The 23,695-nt window shown below is 38.4% G+C and overlaps 1 protein-coding gene across 16 annotated transcripts in view; it reads left to right on the top strand.

The window, feature by feature from the left end:
- Positions 1 to 23,695, top strand: part of NHSL1 (NHS like 1) — a 140,314-nt gene that overhangs the window by 103,309 nt on the left and 13,310 nt on the right. For 9 of the 16 annotated variants that reach the window (XM_072141408.1, XM_072141393.1, XM_072141397.1 and 6 more), the window contains exons 2-5: positions 8,508 to 8,660; positions 16,729 to 16,856; positions 18,305 to 18,376; positions 21,862 to 22,048. In XM_072141408.1, coding sequence (XP_071997509.1) covers positions 8,508 to 8,660; positions 16,729 to 16,856; positions 18,305 to 18,376; positions 21,862 to 22,048 — 540 coding nt within the window. Of the gene's footprint in view, positions 1 to 4,231; positions 4,632 to 8,507; positions 8,661 to 16,728; positions 16,857 to 18,304; positions 18,377 to 21,861; positions 22,049 to 22,988; positions 23,128 to 23,695 lie in introns of those variants that run through there. The other 7 variants (XM_072141394.1, XM_072141400.1, XM_072141406.1 and 4 more) reach the window with 4 other exon arrangements.

Genomic DNA, 23,695 nt, shown 5'->3' on the forward strand with positions numbered 1-23,695 from the left:
TTGATAATGAGAATCAGCCTATCCCCCTTTTAGCAGATTCTCCTTTGTACAATGAGTATATCTTGGGAAAAGGATGCTAAAACCTCATTGATTTCCTGTGTCTTGGGGTTGAAGGTTTATTCACACTGATTGCTACATTGATTTGTTTTTCCAGCCCTTTGAATCAAACAAACCATTCCCTGGATTAAAATCTCTTTGCCTCTAGTGAGTCCTACTCTTTATGCCTGACTCTGATATATGCTAACAACATACTTTACACCTACATAGGATTCAGTAATACAGGCATCATTTGGCCATCAATAGTATTCCGGGAAGACTCCTTTCAGGATTAGTTGAAGGACGTTGGTTTGTAAACTCTGTGTTAACAATATTACAAGGAACATAATCAGCAAGTTATGTAGCTGTGGCCACAAAGTTTAGGGAGAAGATACAAAATACACAAACTATTACAAATTTGTGTGTCTCTTATGTTTATTTCAGAAAACACTATTACTAATAAGTCCTGGAGAGCCAATTGAATGATGGAGTCAAATAACTGGATAACAATGGGGCCATCTCTTTGGTGCTGCTTGGTGACCATCATTTGCAAAACGATACTGGCCTCTGACACTCTCCACCCCATTCTGATGTCTCTTTTGTATATCTGTGACATGGAAATCACACATAACTTGGTCTTTTAAAAGACAGTTGTTTGTTTTCCCCCCCATTGCTCAGGGTCTTCAAGGAAAGAATATATGTTTCTTACATCTAAGGTTAGCTGCAGGAGCTATTGTGTAATGAATTTCACATCCTGTGGAACTTATGAGAGAACATGTTTGGAAAGACTCTTTTTATTGTTCTAACCATCCATAGTGTAACCATCCTCAGCCAGGCTGTATTGCTTACACTCCATAAATGTATTTCCATTGACATTTAAAGGACACATAGCCTTTCCTGCTGTCTCTGTTAATTAAATAATGTGCAGATTAAATTGGGACACAATGTTATTTTCATCTGTGACGTGACCACCCTGCGCCAGACTGAGTATAATCAATTATCATACGCAATGGCAGAACTGCTATCTTTCTGCTGACAATGAGTATCTGTGATGGGTTAATCATCTACTATGCGTTCTACTGGCGATCTGTATTTGTAATGTTCAATACTGAACTATGTTAGAAAATGATGAGTCCACCAGAGGAATTGGTTTTGGGGTCCATCCTACAGCGATGTAGGACAAGTCTCCATCCAACAGACAAGTCCACTTCTACTTTTTATTGCATTGTTACCATTACCGACAAACTGTAAGACATAATCAGTGAGGGCTAGTAAGTTATTCTTTTTAAGTAAACCTGATTATAAATAGATCCTATATTCTCCTTTGGAAGTTACTTTTAAACAGAGTTGTCTGCTATTGAAACTCTTTAATACCATAAGAGGCCCTCCATGAATCCTCTGATATTCTAGAGGGCAAATCTGATATTGCTACGAAGACATGTGATCTTTAAAGGTGTTGTCCCCATTTGGTGCAATTCTCTACATTGTAGACGTTTCCTAGTTAAAAAATGACTTTTCTACCCACTGTGAAGCTTTTTGGATGCTGCCAATTTGATCAACTGTAAGGTGTCTGCAATGAAGATTTATTGTTAGTCCTTGTACTCTTAACAGCCCAAAATTTTGAAAATCCAATTATCACAGGGTCCAAAAAATAATTTGGATTTAGACCTACAAAATGTGCCTGTTCCGATTTACATACAAATTCAACTTAAGAACAAATCTACAGAACTTATAGTGTACGTAACCAGGGGAGATAGCGCTCCATCTAACTTCCTGTGACACATTAAAGGACATCTACCATCAGTTTGCTGATGGTAGATGTGTCCTAATAAGAAGTTCCTGAGGACCATCATTCCACAGGACTTACCTGGGGCGCCAGCGCTACGTCGCCCGAGCGCCTCAGGGAGCCTCATATTTTAATTTCTGCACAGCCCACCTAGAGCTATTAAGCGCTATGGGGGACACATCTTCTTATTAGATGGTAGATGTCCTTTAAGCGGAATTATTGGTGAATAGTCTACCCTCCCCTTGTGCCTAATAAAATCTTTTGTGATATCCTTGCACTAGGCAATGTACATATTGACACAGTCGGCATTTACATTTGCTTAAACCATGGCCAGTATTTTTTTACGTATGGACAATCAACCTATATCAGAAGTATTTGAGTTATCATTGATCTTTTTGAGCATTTACACTGGAGAATTCTAGTTCCAGTTGTGTGGAGACTAATCTTAATGGTAATTGCACAGTGTAAATAAGAGCTGTATATCTTTACTGCTTCAGCATGGTCATGCTGATAAATAATCCACTGTCTTCTTATCATTACCTTCTCATTGCTGCAGCCCCTGTGAGTTGTCATTTGGTGAAGGCTCGAGATGGGCAGCAATAGAAATAAAACAGGGGGGATGTCTTTATGAATGGAGTCTTTGTCAACCTGTGACATTTGTGATAAGATAGCAGATAGATGTGCTAAGCTTGTCTTTTGTTGCTTGCACATACAGCATAAGATACTATTTAGGCTGGAAGTGAGCTACATTTATATGCAGTTTGTAATTATTTTGTTACATTTTATTCATGTATATGTAGGTATGTGTGTCCTTACTGCAGCAGTAAGATTCCCCCTTATTACCTGACTGTCAATGAACTGCTGTTGCTATGAATGTTAGGAATGTCATTTACATAGCAACCTGCTGGATCCTCTGCTGACTGCAATGTTTCTGGGTCAATTACCATCATTATAATATAGGCAGGCTGCAGGCAGCCTGTGTGCAATTGTAGAAGTGTTTGTCCCAGATGGCTGCATTGAACAGGTCATGTGGAAATGTGAATGTTGTTGAGGGGTGATGGGTGGGAGAAGGGAAAGTGTGTAGACTGTTACCAATGTAATCAGGCAATATCTCAATGAAATATTCACTAATGTTAGTCTCTGTCATGGGGACATAACTGTTAAGTTCAGCATGGTTTAGAAAAAAATTCACCCTTTTTTCAAAATGCTTCTTTTTTTGCTAGTCACCATTGTTATTATTATAGTATTTATCACACTAAGGAATGTATGTGAGTATGTGCTGTGTTTAGAATATAGGCTTCTATAATTATGGTAATATATAGGAAAATTCTAAACTATAAATTGAACATAATAGCAGTATAAGTCATGAATATATTATACAATCATTTTGGCCGGATTATAATAGTGTCTGTTCTCACATTTTGTAGCTGTTTGCAATAAGTGGCAGACTCATAGATGTAAACTTTTATTTGATGGGAAAGAAAAGCTTCAATTGTTCCTGGATGTTCAGCAAAGCACCAAATACCTTGCACTTGCCATAATGGGCCTCCTTGGTTGACCTTGTGCCCTCTCCTTGTGTTTGTCTAGAAAGCCTTCACATGAAGTGTCTGAGCGGCGCAGGCATGGATGCCCATACGCAGCTACAACAATGTGTTTGCTAATTTTGACTGAAATTTTATGTTGGTTGGTGTTGACGTTTCTTCTTAAATTTATTTTTTAGTTTAAAATTTATAAGTATATAGTTTTTAATAGTTAAATTAAAATGTACAAAAATGTTGTTCCTTGTAGCCACAGATTCTAAATTGGCAATGACCTGCAGTCTAAACATTCAGTTCAAGTTTTAAGCAAGGTTAATCTATGTGCCTATAGGTAACCCGTTTCTTAACTGAATTTTAGCAATAAAATGTTCAGATTTTATAGTGTCAGGAGACTTATATTTATGGACTTCTATTGAATTCAGGAATATAAATTTTTATCTACATTTCTGTTTTAAATATATATTTCGTTTACGAAAAATTTAAAGTCTGTTTCTCTTTGTAAAACTGGGTCAGAACTGATTAAATTGATCCGTCTTTTCATGAGTGGAATTTGCAGACAATGCACCTGCCTGTTTAGCACTTGAAATGTTTCTAACATGGCAAAGTTCTCGTAAACTAATCTTTGGAAAAAGTCAATTTTCCTAGACGACTCTACTCTATCATTAACAAGGAACAAAAGTAATGTAAATGATAGCTGCATGGCCACATAGATTCAACAAACAAGTACAAATCAGCCATCATCTCTTTACAGCCCCAGCAAGTAGACAAAGTACTGCTGGCTTTCAGGGAGGTAGGGGCGGGTTTGAATAACAATAGCTGAAAGCCAATACTGCCCCTTTTAGTGCTGAGCCTTGTGCAGGAGCTGAGGAACTTCAGTAGCAGGGAATTGAGCTGGGAGAACTCTGGGGATGGTATAGAGGTGGGGGATAGTGAAAGAGAGATGACAATCATCTGAGAGGGGGTGTATACGCAATGAAGCAGAAAGTCTAAGGGCACAAGTGAGCTAAGGCTTGGCTCTGGTCTTCACACACAAGCATCTTTTCCCCAAATGTGCTCTTGTGACTTGGAGATTATACTATGGAAAAGGACTTTCAGGGTCAAGTCTTACCAGCAAGTTTTAGGCTTTGATGCTACAACTGTAAAGGATCATCAGTGGAGGGTTTGACGCACATTCAAGTTGTCTTTGGGCTTTTTGCTTTGAAGCTCTTCAGAAATGGTTGTGTTTATTAACACTAAGCTGAAGTCACTCATCAGTCTCTTCAAGAAGAAGAGTAAGTATACCTTATACAATGTGCTCTGGCTTAAGGGGTAGAATTATTACATAGATAATAATTTGTAGGGAATATGTTGGGTTATAATGCAGAGTTACAGCACCTGCTGTCAGCAGTAGGCGTCTGCTCCACCTCTACTCTAATGGTTCACACGTGTAGTTTTAATGAAGGAGTGGATTAAAAAAAACTGCATAAAACTGTGCTAAATTGGCTTGTGTTTTCTAATGAGTTTTTGTAAAACTCTTTGGATTACTGATTATCAGATTGAGTTGTCATTGTAATACATCTACTGGTATTTAAAACAATTTTGACTGGGTTGTACCCTTCTTTTTTATTGCATTTTTTTGTTTTAAAGGTTACACTTATATGGCACCATCATGTTCTACAGTGCTATGCAAATCAACATATATAGTCAACAACAACATATTAAGTACTTTAAATATACTGTAAAATATGGTATTTAACTTCATTGGTGATACACACAATGCCTAAATATTTAACACTGTACAACTGATTATCCAAATGTGCTGAAGCTTATAGCTAAATCTGTTGTTGTAATAGTGAAAGTCTCTTTAGAGCCAGGCATCTAGATGGTTGAGCATAGTCCATAGAGATAACTAATAGATGGAATTAATTTGCAGGCTGGGCTCCAACCTCTCAGCGTGCCCATGAAAAGCTTTGTTGAATTAGAATTTGTAATGCAGCGAGCTTAGCCTTGAGATCTGTTTTGAGAACCTCCCTAAGCACAAGTTGTGGAACAATAGAGCCACTAGCAGCATGCTACCCAAGGCTTTACAACAATGATTGTTGACTATGGTTCAGTGCAATATAACACAACATTGAACAAATACTTTGCATCATCATTATTGTTCCTTTTTATTATAAGATTGGTTGTGGTCCTGGGGGTTGTTATGGTGAACTGTAAAGGCATCTGATGGTTTATAGACAATAAAGCCCCTTGGTGCTAGGGGGCAAGTGTCATCCTACAACAGCTATATCAAATTCCACCTTGCCGTGCTGGTTGCACAAAGATAACCTGTTCTTATATGTGAAAAACCTCAATATGTAGTTGTTTGTTGTAAGCCTACAACTGAGTAATGGTTACTGTACAGATGTCATAGGCTTAGGATACTGCTCATGTCATGCTGTAGTTTATATCAATTACATTAAACTGCTCCTGCATTCAGAAAACTGATAGTTCCATGATAGGGACGACTTTATCTATATACTCCTAACACAATGCATCCATGGATAGATATCATCAATCAGATTGACCATTTTTGATAAGAAAGGTTACTTATTAGTGTCCCGATAATTGTTGCATTTGTGCTTTGAGCATAGTCTGGTATAAGCTGACTTTCTTTAGGATTTGGAAATTTGAGAAAACTAGCAGAATGAATGACTTTTTTTTAAATAAATACTTACTTACAGATATATAGTATTTTATATCCTTGTTTTTATTATAGTCCAAGAAATTCGATCGCATGCCACTTGAAAGATCCTGTATATATTGGTATACCGGTTATTACTTAACCATAGACGGAAGCAGTGTCAGACAATTACACGTTATTACAGATGTTAATATCATTCACGTTACTTTGAGGCTCCATTCTGATGTCTACCAGTCTAGATTCCTGAATGATACTTTTTGGCCCTACTACGGTTGTTTAACTAATTGATTCCTTAGTTGAAACCCAAATTCTACCTTTAAGCTATTTATTGGCAGACCACAATGACATTTTCCTTTGATGCCTAGCTTCCACTTTAAAGCTGACCTCTAATTAAAGAATAGCAACATCTTCTAACCCAACCATAAAACGACGACTAGCTTGTAGCCACTATGACAGTGCCTCTGGCTAGTAATAAGCCATTTATTATCAGCGGAATAGAGCACACGCACCATTAAAGTCAAGATTTTCATTTAGGCTCTGGATATAGCACGTGTCAAAATCTGCAATATGATATTTCTCTATCCATATGGCAGTACTGTAGTTTCCATTGTCACTAGTGGACTGCACCTGACACATGCCTCTTGGGATGATATGACTCGGTTTTATGTGTGTGTATATCCATGACAGCCATGCAAAGCAATCTGGCGCTCTACAGTAGTATGAGTAGTGTGATGTTACATAGGTATTAGGTGCTCTGTCTATAAGACAATCCTTCCTTCTGTAAAATGGGTCTTCCCTGTATAATATTGATTTCCTTCCAGATAAAATACATATTTCATAGCAGCGTCATAACTTAGTGTACACCCTGCTCGCTATCTGATGTAGAACCAGTTGGATTCCAACTTTTCAACCAAATTTTAAGTATTTTGCATTTTAATCATATCTCTTAAATTATATCATTTATTGCACAATTATGCAAAACTATTGTTAGGATTAAAACACCATCATGTCCCATGTTTCTCTTGTGTTTGTCGTGTGAAATACAGATAAGTGGAGGCTGTCTCACCTCCACCACATAATCCTGCAAATCCTGGTTTTACCATGTAATTATATTAATTACCAAGCTTCTTTCTGGTTAACTAATTAATTACCTTTTTACATCAGCTCAAATGCTTTGTGTAATTGACATATATAATTTATATAACTACATACCGTACATTTATTATTATTTATCTGTGACTTCCAACTCTTACGAGTTATATACACAAAATTAATTGTATATCAAAAAACAGAATTCTAATTACAGTCATCTTAATGTTAGTTTCTTAAGAAACTTTAACCTTGAACTAGTGAACAAAATTGCTGAGTGTCTATATCTCAGTTAACAGGGCCATTAATCTGAGAATAAGCCATATGCTGCAGGCCAAATATTTGACACAGCTCAGTAGCCAGTGTTGCCAACCGCATCATGGACATGGTGCCAGCTGCTTCTTCATTTATCAGCTTCCTCAAGCAGAATACCAACAGGGGAGATACAGAATCATCTCTGGACATTTGCATTAGACTTATCCAAGCAAACAGGTCACTTTCAAAACTGGCCCTAAATATTTAAATATTGATGCCTGAACCTAATGATGTCATCTACTTTATAATAATGTCCTCTGATGGCAGAATTTGTGGAAAAGATATTGCCTCTAGGAGATAAGCTGTTCCTCCGCCTTTTTCCATAGGTAATTAGGCATAAAGGGTTTGACCACTTATAGAAAACTTTAACAGGGTAAGTATAATGCCCTAACAGGTTCAACCACATTATACTTACCCAGATAAAGTTCCATGTACACCTCCAGTAGTGGATCCCTGGGGATCAAAACTAGGGACTTCCTGTGACACCCATCCAATCACTGATATGGGAATGGTTATGATGCATGGGGATGTGTAGAAAGTAATGTCTACATGGCCCTCTCCATCTGACACAGGACATCCCTAGTCCTGCTCCCCGTGTTCACCTACCTGTGTCTTTATCAGAGTAAGTATTCTGGGTGACCCTATTAGGGTCTTATACTTACCCTGTTAAAGGTTACTATAAAAGGCCAAACCCTTTGGTGTGCAGATTTGTGAGGTCAAGTTATCTGATGTGCCTGGCAAGCTTTACACATGAAACACAAAATATGTTACCGTACCAAAAATAAGGTACAATGGGATTAGTAATACTTCACTATATGCATCTTGTCAACTTGCAGTGTGTTTTGAGAACATATCATCTGAGTTTTGGGGGGTTGGCAACAATAAGATATCTCCTCCCCATTGAAACAGACCAGTACTATAAATTATACATTATTATTGGGGTTATGGCACAAATCATACCAGTTAGATATCAACTGTTGTTGTTCAAGACTTACCGTGTTTTCAATCTCCCCCATCTTTATAAAACTAATCCTTCCATGGTTCTGTGGCATCTAATCAAAGTCTTTTTTCATTTCTCCAGCGGTTTCCAATCTAGATGATGAAAGTAAGTGGACCGTCCATTATTCAGCATCTTGGCACCAACAGGAGAATGTCTTTCTTCCATCATCCAGACCATCATGCGTAGAGGATCTGCACAAGCAAGCCAAAGTCAACCTGAAGACAGTGCTGCGAGGTAAGTACTTTGCTTGATAAGCTTAAATTTAATAAGTTTGAAATTGTTGGAAGCTTAGGATTTTTGGTAATATATCTTGTATATTGAATTCCTAGGATTCAGTACACTTTTTAAGTGCAGCTTTTGTTGTACATCTATGGACTATACCTCTATGAACTCTATGGACTACTGTTTTATGTTTATTTCTTAGGCATATTGGGGGTCATTTGTCATTGTTAAGCCGACTCCTTGGGACAGTTCTATGTTTGTCTTTGGAGCTCTGGTCCTGTCACATTTGTTAAAGTTGCTTTATCCCTTTAATAAACTTATTTGCAGCATTCTTACACTGTCTGTGAAAAGTCACAAAATGCATGAAACGTCGCAGCACCTACGTCAGCATGGGACTGGAGAGAGCCTGCACATTTTTAATGAGACCTTTTTAAAAAGCCGCTAGTCATGTTTCTTACTCTCATTGTACAGTGTTGCATCATTGGTTCTATGTTTACTCCACTATATTGAAGTGCCACAAATAGACCTCAATGTGACTTTTTGAGATTTTTTTTATACCAAAATAACCCATCTAATCCAACCATAAATTACCATTTGCCTGTTTGTGGGTTAGCTTTTCCCATTGAGAGCATTGTAGTAGTCCCTTTCACAATTTGATCCTGTCCCTGCACATTGATGGCTCTTTGCTTCGAGTATGTCAAAACCTGTGGTTATGGTTATTGATATTACTAGAAGAATAAAGGTCCCATTAAGGTTTTGGATTTCTCAGTGGAAATGTAATGAATATATAGCTTCTGCATAGGTTTATATGATTGGTATCGGCACTGGAGATGCTAATCCTGCTTAAAAGCTTATGTTGTCTTACTACTAATCTTGTGTTGCACTCAAGGGCTGGAATTTAAGAAAGGGTTCTCCTTGAGGTGGAGGAGTCACCGTCAGGTCTGCACAGATGCTCTGCTTTTTCAAGCATCTATGAGGCGTTATCACCATGGGAACATGTAAGAACTTTGTAAAATCCAGTCTGATCCATAGTCTGTGCTTTGAGAAACACATATGGCTAGTTTGTTTGTTTTAAAGCAGAACTACCAGTCATTTTAACTGATTTAAAGCATTCATTCTGCTGGGAAACTCTCAGCTGCATGAATATGTTTATTAGGAGCAATTCATAAAGTTCAACTGTAAAAAATCTACATTTAACTTTATGCAAATGAATTGTAAGGGCTCCGGGGGCGTTGCCAGAACCCCTTCGAAGCTCTTGTAACACACACCCTCCCTGCTCCTCCGGTTTTCCCCCCTGCATCTGACCTGCTAGATATATTGCGGCAGCACAGGACTGATACTCTCCAAGAGTCATTTTAGGAATCTCTTTGAGTTAAAATTTTTTTTATTTTTATGTTAAATAATGTCAAAGCTACCTATAGGTGATAAAATAAAGAAAGGAGAGAAAATATCACGTTGAGAAGAATTTTACAGATATCTCCAAAAATAAATATTGATTAAAAGGGGATAACAGGACATTGTTGAAATGTTCATAGGGTGGTTTATCAGGATAATAAACTGTTCTCTGCTGCCTTCAGAGCCATAACTATGGACAACCCTTTGTGCTGTATTGCTGATGAAAGATGTACAGAACTGGAAGGAGCCGTGTAATAGCCCACACCTTAGTTCCATTTCAATGAAATGTGAGCTTAGCTTCAGTAATTCCTCAAGTGAAGCCCCTACATAGCACATAAGACCTTCAGCTTAAAGGGGTATTCCGGGAATATGAACGTCTGATACAAAAACCCATAATGATATAAATAAATGAATGTAACAAAACTCAACATCATTAGTCACAAAATGGAGCTTAAATAGTTTGATTTTATGATTCACAAAATTTTATGGCCTCTCTAAAGTTATCACCAAGATGGCTGCCACTGGAAACTACAAGTCCCAAGATCCTTTAGTTCTCAGTAACTCCTCCTCCCTCTTATACTCTGCCGCCCAGTGATGATGTAACAGGTTTTCTTGCTCTGTTACCATAGTAATGATGTGTAACTGCCATCACCACAACACTGGCCATACTGGATGCACTGCAACCAACCGACTACAGCCAAACTTAGTGGTGATCACATGACCTGCCCAGGCAGGTGCACGACATGGGATGTGGACATGTGACCAGTGGCCATCTTCTGTCCTGTGTATGCTCTGCAACGGACCGCGCGGAGGAAATTAATGGACTGATTAAAGGGCCAGTAGCATTTTAATTCTTCATTACAGTCTATGTCACAGCATTTTTCTGCTAACGGGAGCAACATTTTAAATAACAACTAATTACACATTAGCTTATATTTTAAGGACCCATTTATATATGAATTATTCTGATTCCTGGAATACCCCTTTAAGGCTTTCTACTTTGCTGGGTAAAACTGATATATAGATTGCTAGTTTCTCTACATGTATGGCTCTACATATATTTTTTGCTATTTCTCTAAAAAGCAGTTGGTACTAAGTGATCATTTTTAAAGTTAAACAAAAAAATAAATAAAAAACACCTGTCTATTTGGTTTATGTAGCTTACATGTGGAGCCAAAGAAGGAGTTGGTACACAGGCATCAACTCTGACTTTCCATTGTGTTGAGCTCATTCCTGTAGACATTTGGCAGTACAGCCAAGGCTGAAGGTGGCAGTTCTTCACTGCACGGGAATGACCATGAAAGAGGAGCTGTTATGAATCTTTTTATTATGTGACTTGCCCCAGACTGCCCTTTGTGAAATCAAGTGTGAATAAGACCAGTCTGCTGATTAATATATGCAGCTCTATCCCCATGTTTCACTTAATGTAGCCAGTCATTCACATGTAATAATCCGTGTGAACAGACATCCTTGAAACAACAACAATTGCGCCTGCTTGCTTTTACTGTGTACTATGCAGGCTGCCCCCAAAGCCCTAAAATTAAGTTTTGTGGATCCCATGTGCAGTCTACAGATCAGCTTATGAAAATTGTATGTGCATGAGCTCTCGCTTTATTATTTCAGGACCCATGTAAACTATGGACAACTACAATTTATATTCTAACAGTTCTATTCTACAGTTATTACAGCATTTTTAAACACAATATACAACTATGTGTATATGCACACAACTGTATTGTTGGTGATAGATGTTTATAGGCGGAAAACCACCAGAACAGATGAATATGCCAACCTGAGTATAGGTTATCTCTTTAAGGAAAATAAAGGTCAGACTTTTGCGATTTTGAAGAGACTGTTCAAGATGAGAAAAACAGCTCCATAGGTAGTGTGTAGAATGGGAGTTCATCACCATTAGGATTAATGGAGTTGAGCTGCAATACAACCTGTGGCCAGCCATACAACTGTGAAAACCATATATTTCTGGTCCCATGTAGCATGTCCCATTCTTTGTCCCTTCACGAGGTAAGCTTCTACTCCCCCTTCAATGTAGTAAACATAAATTCTTTGATGATCTGAGTCCGTATATGTGTGTGGGAGTTGGGATAGAGTCTTCTCAGATAGAACATGGCTATCTCATGGCACAAAAGAGTCTTTAGACTTCTTTAAGTCAGTTATGAGAACCCAGGTGAAGATGTGAAAGACAAGAGCCACAAAAAAGAATTCCCAAGTAGAAGATATTTACAGGTGCAGACATTAAAGCAAACACATCACATTGTTTAGTCATGTGAAACCAATCCCATGTTTTTACAAAAACACAAACTGTCTTGGTGCTTTTGAGCTTCCTTTATTTAAAGAGCTGGTGTTTTCACAATAAAGGACAATACATCAACCATATGGCTTTTTGTGTCTCTGTGTAGGACCTCTATATTTCTGCATGTGGACGCATCTATGTTCTCTGCTACTGATGATGAAGTCACTACCTTCTTTTGTATTCCTGCCTCCACCTCAGAATTACACTGTTCATTATTATTCTATTACACATACATACATAATATTGAAAATAAGATATACTTTGGAACTTACACTGTATCTAGTGACTTCGGATTTAGCATCCGTAAAGGGAATCTGATGCTAGTTATTATATTAAGGCAATGCAACAAAAACACATTTAGACCACATGGAGACAAACATGTGCCTTTTGCGGTCAACAAACAACGGGCCTTGTCTCTTACCCATCTGTCATCAGCCTGTGATCATTGCTCCTGTGCCAGTGACAATAGAAAAAGACTTCACAGGCCACATACTACTTTGAAAAGGACCACCTATAGCATTCACATCGCATTGAGTCTGAACAAACTCATTTACACTAGACAATAATCATGGTTTGGTTATTATAATGATATCACTCAAGGGAGATTGTGTTTAAAACTATCTCTGACTATAACCCCAGTGTTCCCCACTCCAGTATATAATTAAAACCTGTACCCCCACCTTTATGGATTTGTGACCCCACTATTCCCCCACTCCTATATATTATAAGGCGAGTAGGCCATGCAGAAATCTGCTATGGGGCCCAGCCTCTCCTAGTTACACCCCTGCCTAGGGGGCAGTATTATTGTAGTTTTATTCTTGTACATATGGGGGCAGTACTAGAGTCGTTATATGCTGGTGACGGCGCCGGCATCAGTGCCTCTGTAAGTGCTGGGGAGGGCTAGTTCCCATCTCAAGTAGATGTGGGCTCTCCCCAGCACCGGGCCCGACTGCAGTCGCGCACTCTGTGACCACGATCATTACACCCCTGGCCGAGAGCCCCTATGTGCACATTAAGACTACGAAGTGGTGGCAAGTTGCAGAAGCTTTATTCCCAGGACTGATGGAGTTCCCAGAGATTGGTTCCCCCCACTCACAAAGTAAGGGCAATAGCATTTACTTCATAACATTGGAATAGCCTTTAGTTACATTTTACATATAAATCATAGTAATTGGGTATATATTGACTTAAATATAATGATCTGGACATTATTTCTGTTATAGATTTCTGCTTTTTTATCTGCTTTTGTTGCAAGATGGTAAACCTGGAAATACTTTATTTCTGTGGAATCTGAAACGTAACATCAGCTTCTCAACTTCAGTCCTGTTAAATAGTATAACCTATCTCTTACCTATGAAGGTGTGAAACCAGATGTATCTTCCTTGGGGCTGTACAAAGAATTACCTATATGGGAATAACAACTACACAACACTTAGACAGAAAAATTAGCCAAGATGTCATTTATATATATATATATCAGAACAACCAGTCAATTGTTATTCCTACTAATGGCATTGATTAACACACTATACACCCTGCCAAATAATGGGTAATAACCATTCACATATAAAGTACAGCTGTTGTATTCAGTTCAGGCCCTGGAGCCAAAACGTGGACAGTGTGCTCTGTCAGAGTTCTCAAGTTGTACTTGAGTTGTGTTGTGCTGAGTCTTCTGATCATGACATCTGCTCTATATGAATGGGTATATACATACATAATACTATATACACACACACAATTTCTTTTAAGGGTGGTTCTAAGTAGCAAATATAAAAAATATAATATAACAGGGCATATTTAAAAAAATTGGGTGTATGCGGTATCTTCCTATAAGAGATATGTGGAAGGGGAGTACATCATTCAATGTGCCATGTACACATGTAAAGAAGAAGGTAACACTGGAACATTTTCATCATTAGAAAAAACTTCCTATTTCCCTTAATTGGGGTTTCCAATACAATATGTATTTCTGTCAGCTATACCTCAGCCTTCAATTACTGAGGAGATTACTTCTTCATTACAAACCAGAACCCATCTGGTGTAGCCACAGGTGAGCCATAAAATTCTCAGGTTCACTATCGGATTACAACCTTTAGGGATAATCTTATTTGGTTTTTCTTTGAGGATGCAGGGTCTGATTTTTTTTATAAATACCCTCCAAGACATAGCTACTTGAGTATTGAGATGAGGGAAGGTATGAGTGGGGGTGTGATGATATATCCAAATTCTATTAAGTGCATAATCATTGTTGCATAGAGGCACTTCAGACTGAACAGTTCTGCTATTTTGGAAGATAACTGAACACTAGTTAACTCCTTAAGGACGCAGCCAGTTTAAAGCTTAAAGCTCAGTCCCATTTTTTTGGATTCTGACTTGCATCGCTTTATATGGTTATAACTTTTGAACACTGTTACTTATCAAAGCGATTCTGAGATTGTTTTTTCCCCACCTTTTGTACTTATTATAGCCTTATTATTATAGCCTGATGTGACATACTCAAATCTCAAAAAGGTATTACAAATAGGAAATCCAAATCCTGTTTCACAAATTCTCCATATGATGGAGTAGTAGTCATCAAATCAAATGAAAAAAAAGACTTGACTGATATTGTCTCACAACATTGCCAAATGCTGAACCATTTTTTATAGCTCTGCAGTTTAGGCTGAACATACAGTAGCTTAATATTAAATCTATATAGGTTTACATTCCAAGCAAAGTGTTTTGTAATCCGTGAGGAAGGGAACAGGAACAAATCAAGCCCCTTATCATATCATGCTACATATCTTTTTGTGTAGGTGGCCATTTCATGTCTAGCTCCAGACCCTAGGAAGTTGTTTTATAGTATATTTTATATTTCTTGTATATTAATAATTTGCTCATTTATTAATCATTATCAATATTACTATTAATTCATTTCTACTTTAGAACACTATAGTGCTGTGTATGTTGATTTGAACCAATGTTAGTATATGTTCCGGCCATCATATTGCAGTCATTTCCCTACAAGTTTATTCCCATTGTCATCCCAGGAATTTGCTGAGTATCCACAAGCAGTTGTGACATTGTAAACATAAACTGTGCTTCCTCCTATTACCCTGCTCACCTGCATAGTAGAGTTACTATATGTTGCAGTTCCCAGAACAGAAATTATACCACTTAGTTTCCCACCGGAGAAAGTAGGGGGATGGGCAACAAAAGCCCGGAACTAAATGACTAAGCAGATAGGATGTTATTTTGGAATAAAACCTGCCATAGCTTGTGAGATGTGAGCTGCAGGAACCCCTATACTGCAATATCATTCACTTGGACCCTTATGAATAGGTCAATAGGAAATACATGTTAGTGTCTGAGATGCTTACAATACATCCATTCATTTAGAATTCAGCTTAGTTACTTCAAACAGATGTGATGACATAATGCATGGGACTGAATTGACTAAGGGGTTTAGTGTCTGATTCAGCTATATTCAATTTTTCTCAGATGCAGCTTAGCTTAATCGCTTGTCACATCTACAGAATAAATATTTCATTTAAGCTGCAGATTCAGATTTAGTTTGTAGTTTCAAGATCAGTCTTACTTGTTTGCTGAAAAATAGCTGTACAGTATTTTTTGGTCTCATTTTTGCTTTGCTTATACCTTATATACTCGAGTATAAGCCTAGTTTTTCAGCACAAAAAATGTGCTGAAAAACCCAAACTCGGCTTATACTCGAGTCAAAAAAATAAATATATCTAAACTCACCTTTCCGGCGACCCCTGTATATCTTCTGTGCGATCTGTCCGGCAGTGGCGGCAGGCTATATACACTGCGGCAGGGGCTGGCAGGCTATATACACTGGGGCAGGGTCTGGAAGGCTATATACACTGGGGCAGGGTCTGGCAGGCTATATACACTGGGGCAGGGTCTGGCAGGCTATATACACTGGGGCAGGGTCTGGCAGGCTATATACACTGGGGCATGGGCTGGCTGGCTATATACACTGGGGCAGGGGCTGGCTGGCTATATACACTGGGGCAGGGGCTGGCTGGCTATATACACTGGGGCAGGGGCTGGCTGGCTATATACTGGGGAGGCTGTGACCAATGCATTTCCCACCCTCGGCTTATACTCGAGTCAATAGGTTTTCCCAGTATTTTGTGGTAAAATTAGGGGCCTCGGCTTATACTCGGGTCGGCTTATACTCGAGTATATACGGTATATATATTCAGAAAGAAATATTCCACCTACTTGAAACTGCTGTAAACGTTATTGGCAATAGAAGCTAAGCTAGCAAACTAAGATACAACTACGGGAACCTTATGTTCCATTTCATACTTTCACTGCATCTGAATTTCTCAACCCCTAAATACATTATTTTACTTCCTGATTTCATAGAATGTGACAAGTTACGAAGGGATGGATATCGAAGCTCACAATACTACTCCCAAGGACCAACGTTCTCCTCATCTCCTGACATGGTGTGCACAAGTTACCAAGAAGATGATGATGAACACAGTCGAAAGGTATCCTTATATTAACCTTACCTACTGTGCTGCCATTGTTATACATGTAAAAAACCTAATGCAATACAGAAGAGCCCAATAGTGACTACATGCTAGCTCTTGCCCTATTGCAGATGTCTCTTTGTGTCCAAGTTGCCTTTTTATTCTTATTGCTTTATTTTCATTAGAACTCTCTTTTGAAGTGCTTTCATGTGCCATAGTTCAATGCTTGGAGCACCTGTCCATGGTTGCACAGAAACGTTCCTACCTGTATCCAACCATCAGAGGGAGAACACACAAACAATGGGAAGCTACAGCACAAAAGCTATAGCAGATATTATATATTATATAATGGAAGGGTGCAGTAGAACACTGGCTTTATTGAAGGGAATGTATCATTGAAAATAACAAATAATTATATAATATTAAAACAATACTATATAATTTTTGGAATTTTTTTTGTGTACACGGAGTACACATATTCAGTATATTTTTTTCTTCTGGTCCAGACTATCACGATTTCTTTGCCACCTCACTTTTGCAACACATTTTAAAGCAATACCTCCTAAATATAAAGCAACCACTCGCTCCGACCTCATATTATAACAATCAGACACGTTGTACCCCTTTAGCTGCATGGTACCCCTAGAATATATAGATATAGCTGCACAGCTGCCGCCTTAGCCTCTTTTGGCTAGGCTTCTATGGGATGATGGAGGAACCATCAAATCTAAAAGGTGCTGAACAGAGAGAAATGGAACATCAAGCAGTCCTCAGGCATATGCACCCCTGTCCAATCCACCCAAGGGACAAAATTAACTGTAAGCTGTAAATCTGCAGACTTCTTGTCAATACAAGATTTCCTATGGTCCAGAGAAGGCTAAATGAATCCAATCCACAGAGAAAGGTTAAGGAAGATTCATTTATAACCAGAGCAACCTTTTCTTTCAGCCACAGTTCCTTTGAGCATTAAGGGCAACATTTCAAGGATGTAAGGACCGCATGAATTGTAAAGAAGATAATTGTAAAATCAACCTCATTAGGCTGATTTTAATAATCAGAACTACATATTCTGTATAACATTAGCCTGGACGGCTTTACGCTTCTTAGTTATTTATTTTCCAATCTGTCCCTTATACGAAATGCTGACAGATGGAGTGTAAGGCAGCATACTGTATATAGAAGCTTCACTTTCTGCTGAATTTTGTCCATTAGTTAAATTAACCATTGAATTAATGAATTACATTTAGTTATCTATCCAATATACATAAAAGCAAAATATTTCAATTCATTTAGGTGATTCCCCTATTCCTTTCTGTGTGATATGTATTCTAGGAAGAGATGCGCTAATCTATATACTAGTAATTCAGTAGACTGTACATGGTCTGTACCATTGTGTCTGTGCATTGATTGTTCATGTACATTTGCTGTCTCTGGCATCCTTTTACCGTTCTCTCTTTCCCGCACAGTCTAATGTGCTAGGATGCATCTGTCAGTCTTGCCATAGTGTCTGCTGTTGCTTGGTGCCCTGGAACATTAAGGTACACCGGCTGTACTCGAGGCTCCCACTCTGATGGGTCCTGTAAATCAGTAGTATTAGATCTACAACCTCCTTATCTTTATTTACCAGCATTGTCTCTCAGGACTGGGCCATGGTTACAGAGAATACCACCAGAACAATAAAACCTGAATCCCTTTACAACCATATAATGTAATATTCACTAGGAAATCCCCTTGAGAAGATGGAGGTGTATGTAACCTCCAATAGACATAAAGTACAGAAAATGACTCCAAATTACTAGCAACACAAGTAAAACAGTTATGTAAAAGGAAAACTTGCACGATGTATGTGTAAATCTTTCTGTTTTGTCATTCCATTATATTATGTGGTACTGTGGACTCATAATAACCTTTATGTCCTTGTACTCAACTGTAACTGTGTACTGGGAGTGGGAAGGACAGCTCTACATATTCCCACGAGAATGATCTGAATTGTGACTCTTACACACTGCCATATCAGAGTCGGATTACAAAGAACACACATCTTCATTCTCTGAAGCCAATCGATTGCTTATTGGTGCTCGGGACACTTCTGCTTCAATCATGACCCTGTTCTGGAAACACTGATCTGTATGTAATAGAATAGCATATAGTTAGTTCTGTAGTAGGCTTAGAGCTAACGTCATTATGTGGACATGTAAGCAATACTTATGATATATGGAGCTTTGCCTAATCCACAGCTGAATTGTGATAGTTTAAACATACAAACTATTACTTGCATTTCGTAACGTGAAATGAATTGAAACCTTATACTTAATCACTGGCATAAACAACACTGCTTGAAGCTTAAAAGAAAAATTACATCTGAAAGGGTTGAAAGTCATGGGTCGAGGGTCATCTCCAACAAGTTTCTGCCTAGGTCAGGGAATTTATATATTGCTCTTTGTCAACTAAAGCCTATCTTCATATCTACTAACATCTGGGGAATCAATCCTAAATTATTGACTCATTGGACAGATTGATTGCTTCATCTAAGAACACATTAGCCACAGAATTACCACTTCCTATGAACCATGCTACATTGGTTGAACCTAATGTACTGTCATAGGTTGGAGCCCATTGACTTTTGATAGTGGTGTCTGTTACTTTACTTTAGATGTAGAATATGTTGTATCTTTAAAAATATAAATTCATTAGATGCAAGCAACACATCCAACACAAAAGATTCTGAAGTGGTCAACATCTATAGCCATCATTGCTTTGTAGTTCCTGTAAGATAAAATTTACTTGTGCTGCACAAACAGTTACAGGTGGTCCCCTACTTAAAGGAAACCTACCACTTGAAGTGGCAGGTTTCAGATGGAAATATCGGGCACCAGCTCAGGGTGAGCTGGTGCCGGAGCTTATTTTTGTTAGTGTTTTAAACCGCGGTATCGCGGTTTAAAACACTTTTTAAACTTTATAGCCGGCGCAGGGAGGTACGCGCTCGGCGCTTACCGTGCGCGCGGCTACATAGGAAGTGAATGAGAGCCGCGCGCATGGTAAGCGCCGAGCGCGTACCTCCCTGCGTCGGCTATAAAGTTTAAAAAGTGTTTTAAACCGCGATACCGCAGTTTAAAACACTAACAAAAATAAGCTCCGCCACCAGCTCACCCTGAGCTGGTGCCCGGTATTTCCATCAGAAACCTGCCACTTCAAGTGGTAGGTTTCCTTTAAGGACAGCCAACTTACAGACGACCCCTAGTTAAAGATGGACCCCTCTGCCCACTTTGACATCTGGTGAAGCTCTCTGGATGCTTTACTTTAGTCCCAGGATGCAATGATCAGCTGTAAGGTGTCTGTTATGAAGTTTTATTGATAATCCCTGGTCCCATTACAGCTAAAATTTTGAAAATCTAATTGTCACTGGGGCAAAAAAAATTCTTTTGTCTGGAGCTACAATTATAAAATATACAGTTTCGACTTACATACAAATTCAACTTAAGAACAAACCGATGGACCCTATCTTGTACGTAACCCGGGGACTGCCTGTATAGGAAGGCTTGAGCATTATTTTTAGATGCTTTTCTTGTATAAAATATAGAAATTTCAGATTCACTTACCACTACCGCTTGACAATAGAATAGAGTCTCAATGTAGCTTGCTGGACCTGTACATATACATGTGCAGGTTACTATGTATCAACCTAATTCAAAGCAATCTTCCCAATTAATAGTCTTACTTTTACATTCATTACTTCTTCTAAACAAAACCTCAGGAACATGTCGGGAACCTGTTTGACCTATATTTTTGCAGCTGGTTGCTGGTGGTGGGGGTCTTTACTGGCTGTATATATGCCAGAAGGCAGACACCAGAGACAGTTGTGATAGATCACAGAGGGGCTGCCCTGATTCACTCGGAGATGTCTTAAGAATTCCTAAGAATGATAATAAATGGGGCAATCTCACCACTATACACCATATGTGGATATCTTCTACAAATAACTTCACAAGAGACATGTATAAAATTTAACTATACACAGTAGAGCTGCCTTTGTAAAATGCTGCATCAGTAATTTCAATTTTACCCCTTTTAATAATAATAGTATCCATATTATCTAAAATTATATATAATAATCTGCAAGAAGAGACCTAACTAGTTTGAGATCTTTGTTAAAGGGGTTGTCCGGAATTTGAAAAACATGGCTGCTTTCATTCAAAAACAGTACTACACACCTATGGGTAGTGCAAGATATTGCAGTTAAGCCACTTTCAGCTCTATACAGCTCAGTTGCAATACCGGCACAAACCACAGTCACGTGTGGTACTGTTGGACAAAATCAACCTCCTAACAGTCTCTTCTAGTGAAAAGTCAACAGAATCCACTGTTTCTCCCTATTGGAATCAACAGGAATGGCAATGTACTGATATACAACAATGTCAGTATTACACAAACTGTAAAGGTTAATAGGCTGCAGGGGCGTAACTACAGGGGTAGCAGACATAGCAGCTGCTATGGGACCCACAGTGTCAGCGGGCCCCAGCATCTGCAGTATTGGATGTGTATGTGTGGTGCATATATACTGTATATATGTGTATATGCTGTATGTAAATATGGTGTGTACCTACTGTATGTATGTTTATGCTGTATTTGTGTGGTGTGTATATACTGTGTGAGTATAGAAATATGTATATTTTTTAAGGGAGAAGTGGGCCCCATTCAGTAGTCTGCAATGGGGCCCTGTCTCTCCTAGTTACGCTCCTGATAGGTTGCTAACATATTGAGAGTACACATTGTGTACCTTTAGCTGCTGCCATACCATAGTACAATATACAACCTTGGAATTATGGATTCTGATTCTTGTTTTGATTATGTAATAGATACATCTTTAATAAAAATTAATACATTAATAAACACTTGTTTTTCATATCTGTTTACAAATATTTCATGTTCATGTTTAACTGGGAATAATACCTAAGTTTGCATGGTGTATCCCATTTCTATATCCTTATGGTGGTAAAGCTGACATTCTGTATTTACCTTATAGTTTTCAGTCTCTTCGAGTGAAGAGGAAAGGCTACTGACTGGGAAAAGACCAAAAACTCCTGCTTCTAATGAGTTCTCCGACACCCAAACCAACTGGACCAAGTCACTCCCACTTCCCACTCCAGAGGAGAAGATGCGTCAGGAGGCACAGGCCATACACACTGATGTGGTACCCATAAACATTACTGGTATGACCAGACTATTCTACATAGCATCTTATTGGCAGGATCCTATATATAAGAAAACTGTCTCATATTCTGTACTTCTATATATTCATATACACATTACAATTATTAGGTTACTAAAGCAGCTGTTTGTGGGCAGACACATGTTGAGATTGTTATTTGTATCATTACAGCTTTTGCTGAAAGTGTTAGAAACATTATGTAATTTTAAAGGCAACTTGTCACATTGTAGATGCTGCTTGTTTTGCCAGGTTTCTTTACTCACTAACGTTTCGGGGTTTAGGCCGGCGGCACACGTGGCTTTTTTAACCCGTTTTAGTGTTAATGAAAATAAGATACAGGCACAAAACTGCTTGTAGTTTTGTGTTCATCTTGCTCACTTGCACTCTCTGCCCCTGCATCCTTCTCCACAGGATAAAGCCTTCCTGTGAGCCATCTGACCATCTGCATATGGATGACTCCCTCTGGTGGACACTTTGCTATCCTGCAAAGGGAGTATTCATCCAATCAATCTCTCTGATGTTCATATAACATTAATACTTAAAAATTTTATGTTTTTAAATAAAGGGCCGAGTTTTTTTATTTTTATTTATTCCACTAAAGAAGAAGTCTAAGGATAAAATGTATTAAAGTAACTAACAGCATTCTATTGGAGTAGTCAGGATGTGAAATATTTAGTATTTATACAACTCTTTATGATCACAGAGACACATAAGTGATAATAATAGTTAGATTCTGCACAATTACACCATTGAGGATCCTGCTAGCCCTGCATTAGCCATCATTGGAGAACAGTCAGCCAAATTAAACATGCAAGGAGCATTTCCATGGGTTTGCACTTACAGCAATGTGAATGCAGGTTCATTCACTTTCCCTTACAAAACAATACAAAGGACTGAGCAATGGGGAGTGGTTGGGTTATTGGGGGAGGGTGGGAGCTGTGCTGCATGATAATTGTGGTGCTGTGGGCATGTCCATGCTGAAGACCTGCTGCTGACACAAAGCCTGATGTGCTGTCTGCCCCTCTGCTCCACCACCTTAGACCTATTAAAATACACCTTATATAGAGAAAGTCGGACCAGGTAAAAGGTTTAGATATGTCAGTACATGGTAACATGAACACCCAGAAGCATATTTCAGCATAATCTTGTGAAAATTATTACTTTGGGTCCAAAATATATAGTTTGTATGCACGTAAAGTGATTGGATATCTTTTACTTGAAATCTTTGGACAGTACAGACAGATATGGGTTAGTGCTCTTTTAGGTGATTTTGCTTCTTTATTATTTCCTTTGGTTGGTTTATTATACTGTTAACTGGAACAACATAATAAACTAATAAGATGTCATTGGTGGAAAAAAAAAAATAGCTGAATGGCAAATTTGTATTGGTACAGATGGATTAACCCACTGGTGGCCAGGTTGTATGCATGCAGCTATGATGGTGCTTGTATCTCATTGCATGTTTTTTATAGGCTTCATTAAAAAGTAATGGATACATCTGTGTTTAATGAAGAGCGCTGCCATGAGATGCATGAGGATTAAGGTCATGTATACACACAGCAGATTTGTTGTAGAAATTTCTGCAGATGTTCTATACATGTGAAAGCGGCTCGCAGAAATCATGTTCAGAAGAAGTGCTGCCCTCTAT

Source organism: Engystomops pustulosus, chromosome 3 (genome assembly GCF_040894005.1).
Source record: "Engystomops pustulosus chromosome 3, aEngPut4.maternal, whole genome shotgun sequence".
In the NCBI taxonomy this organism is placed as follows: Eukaryota; Metazoa; Chordata; class Amphibia; order Anura; family Leptodactylidae; genus Engystomops; species Engystomops pustulosus.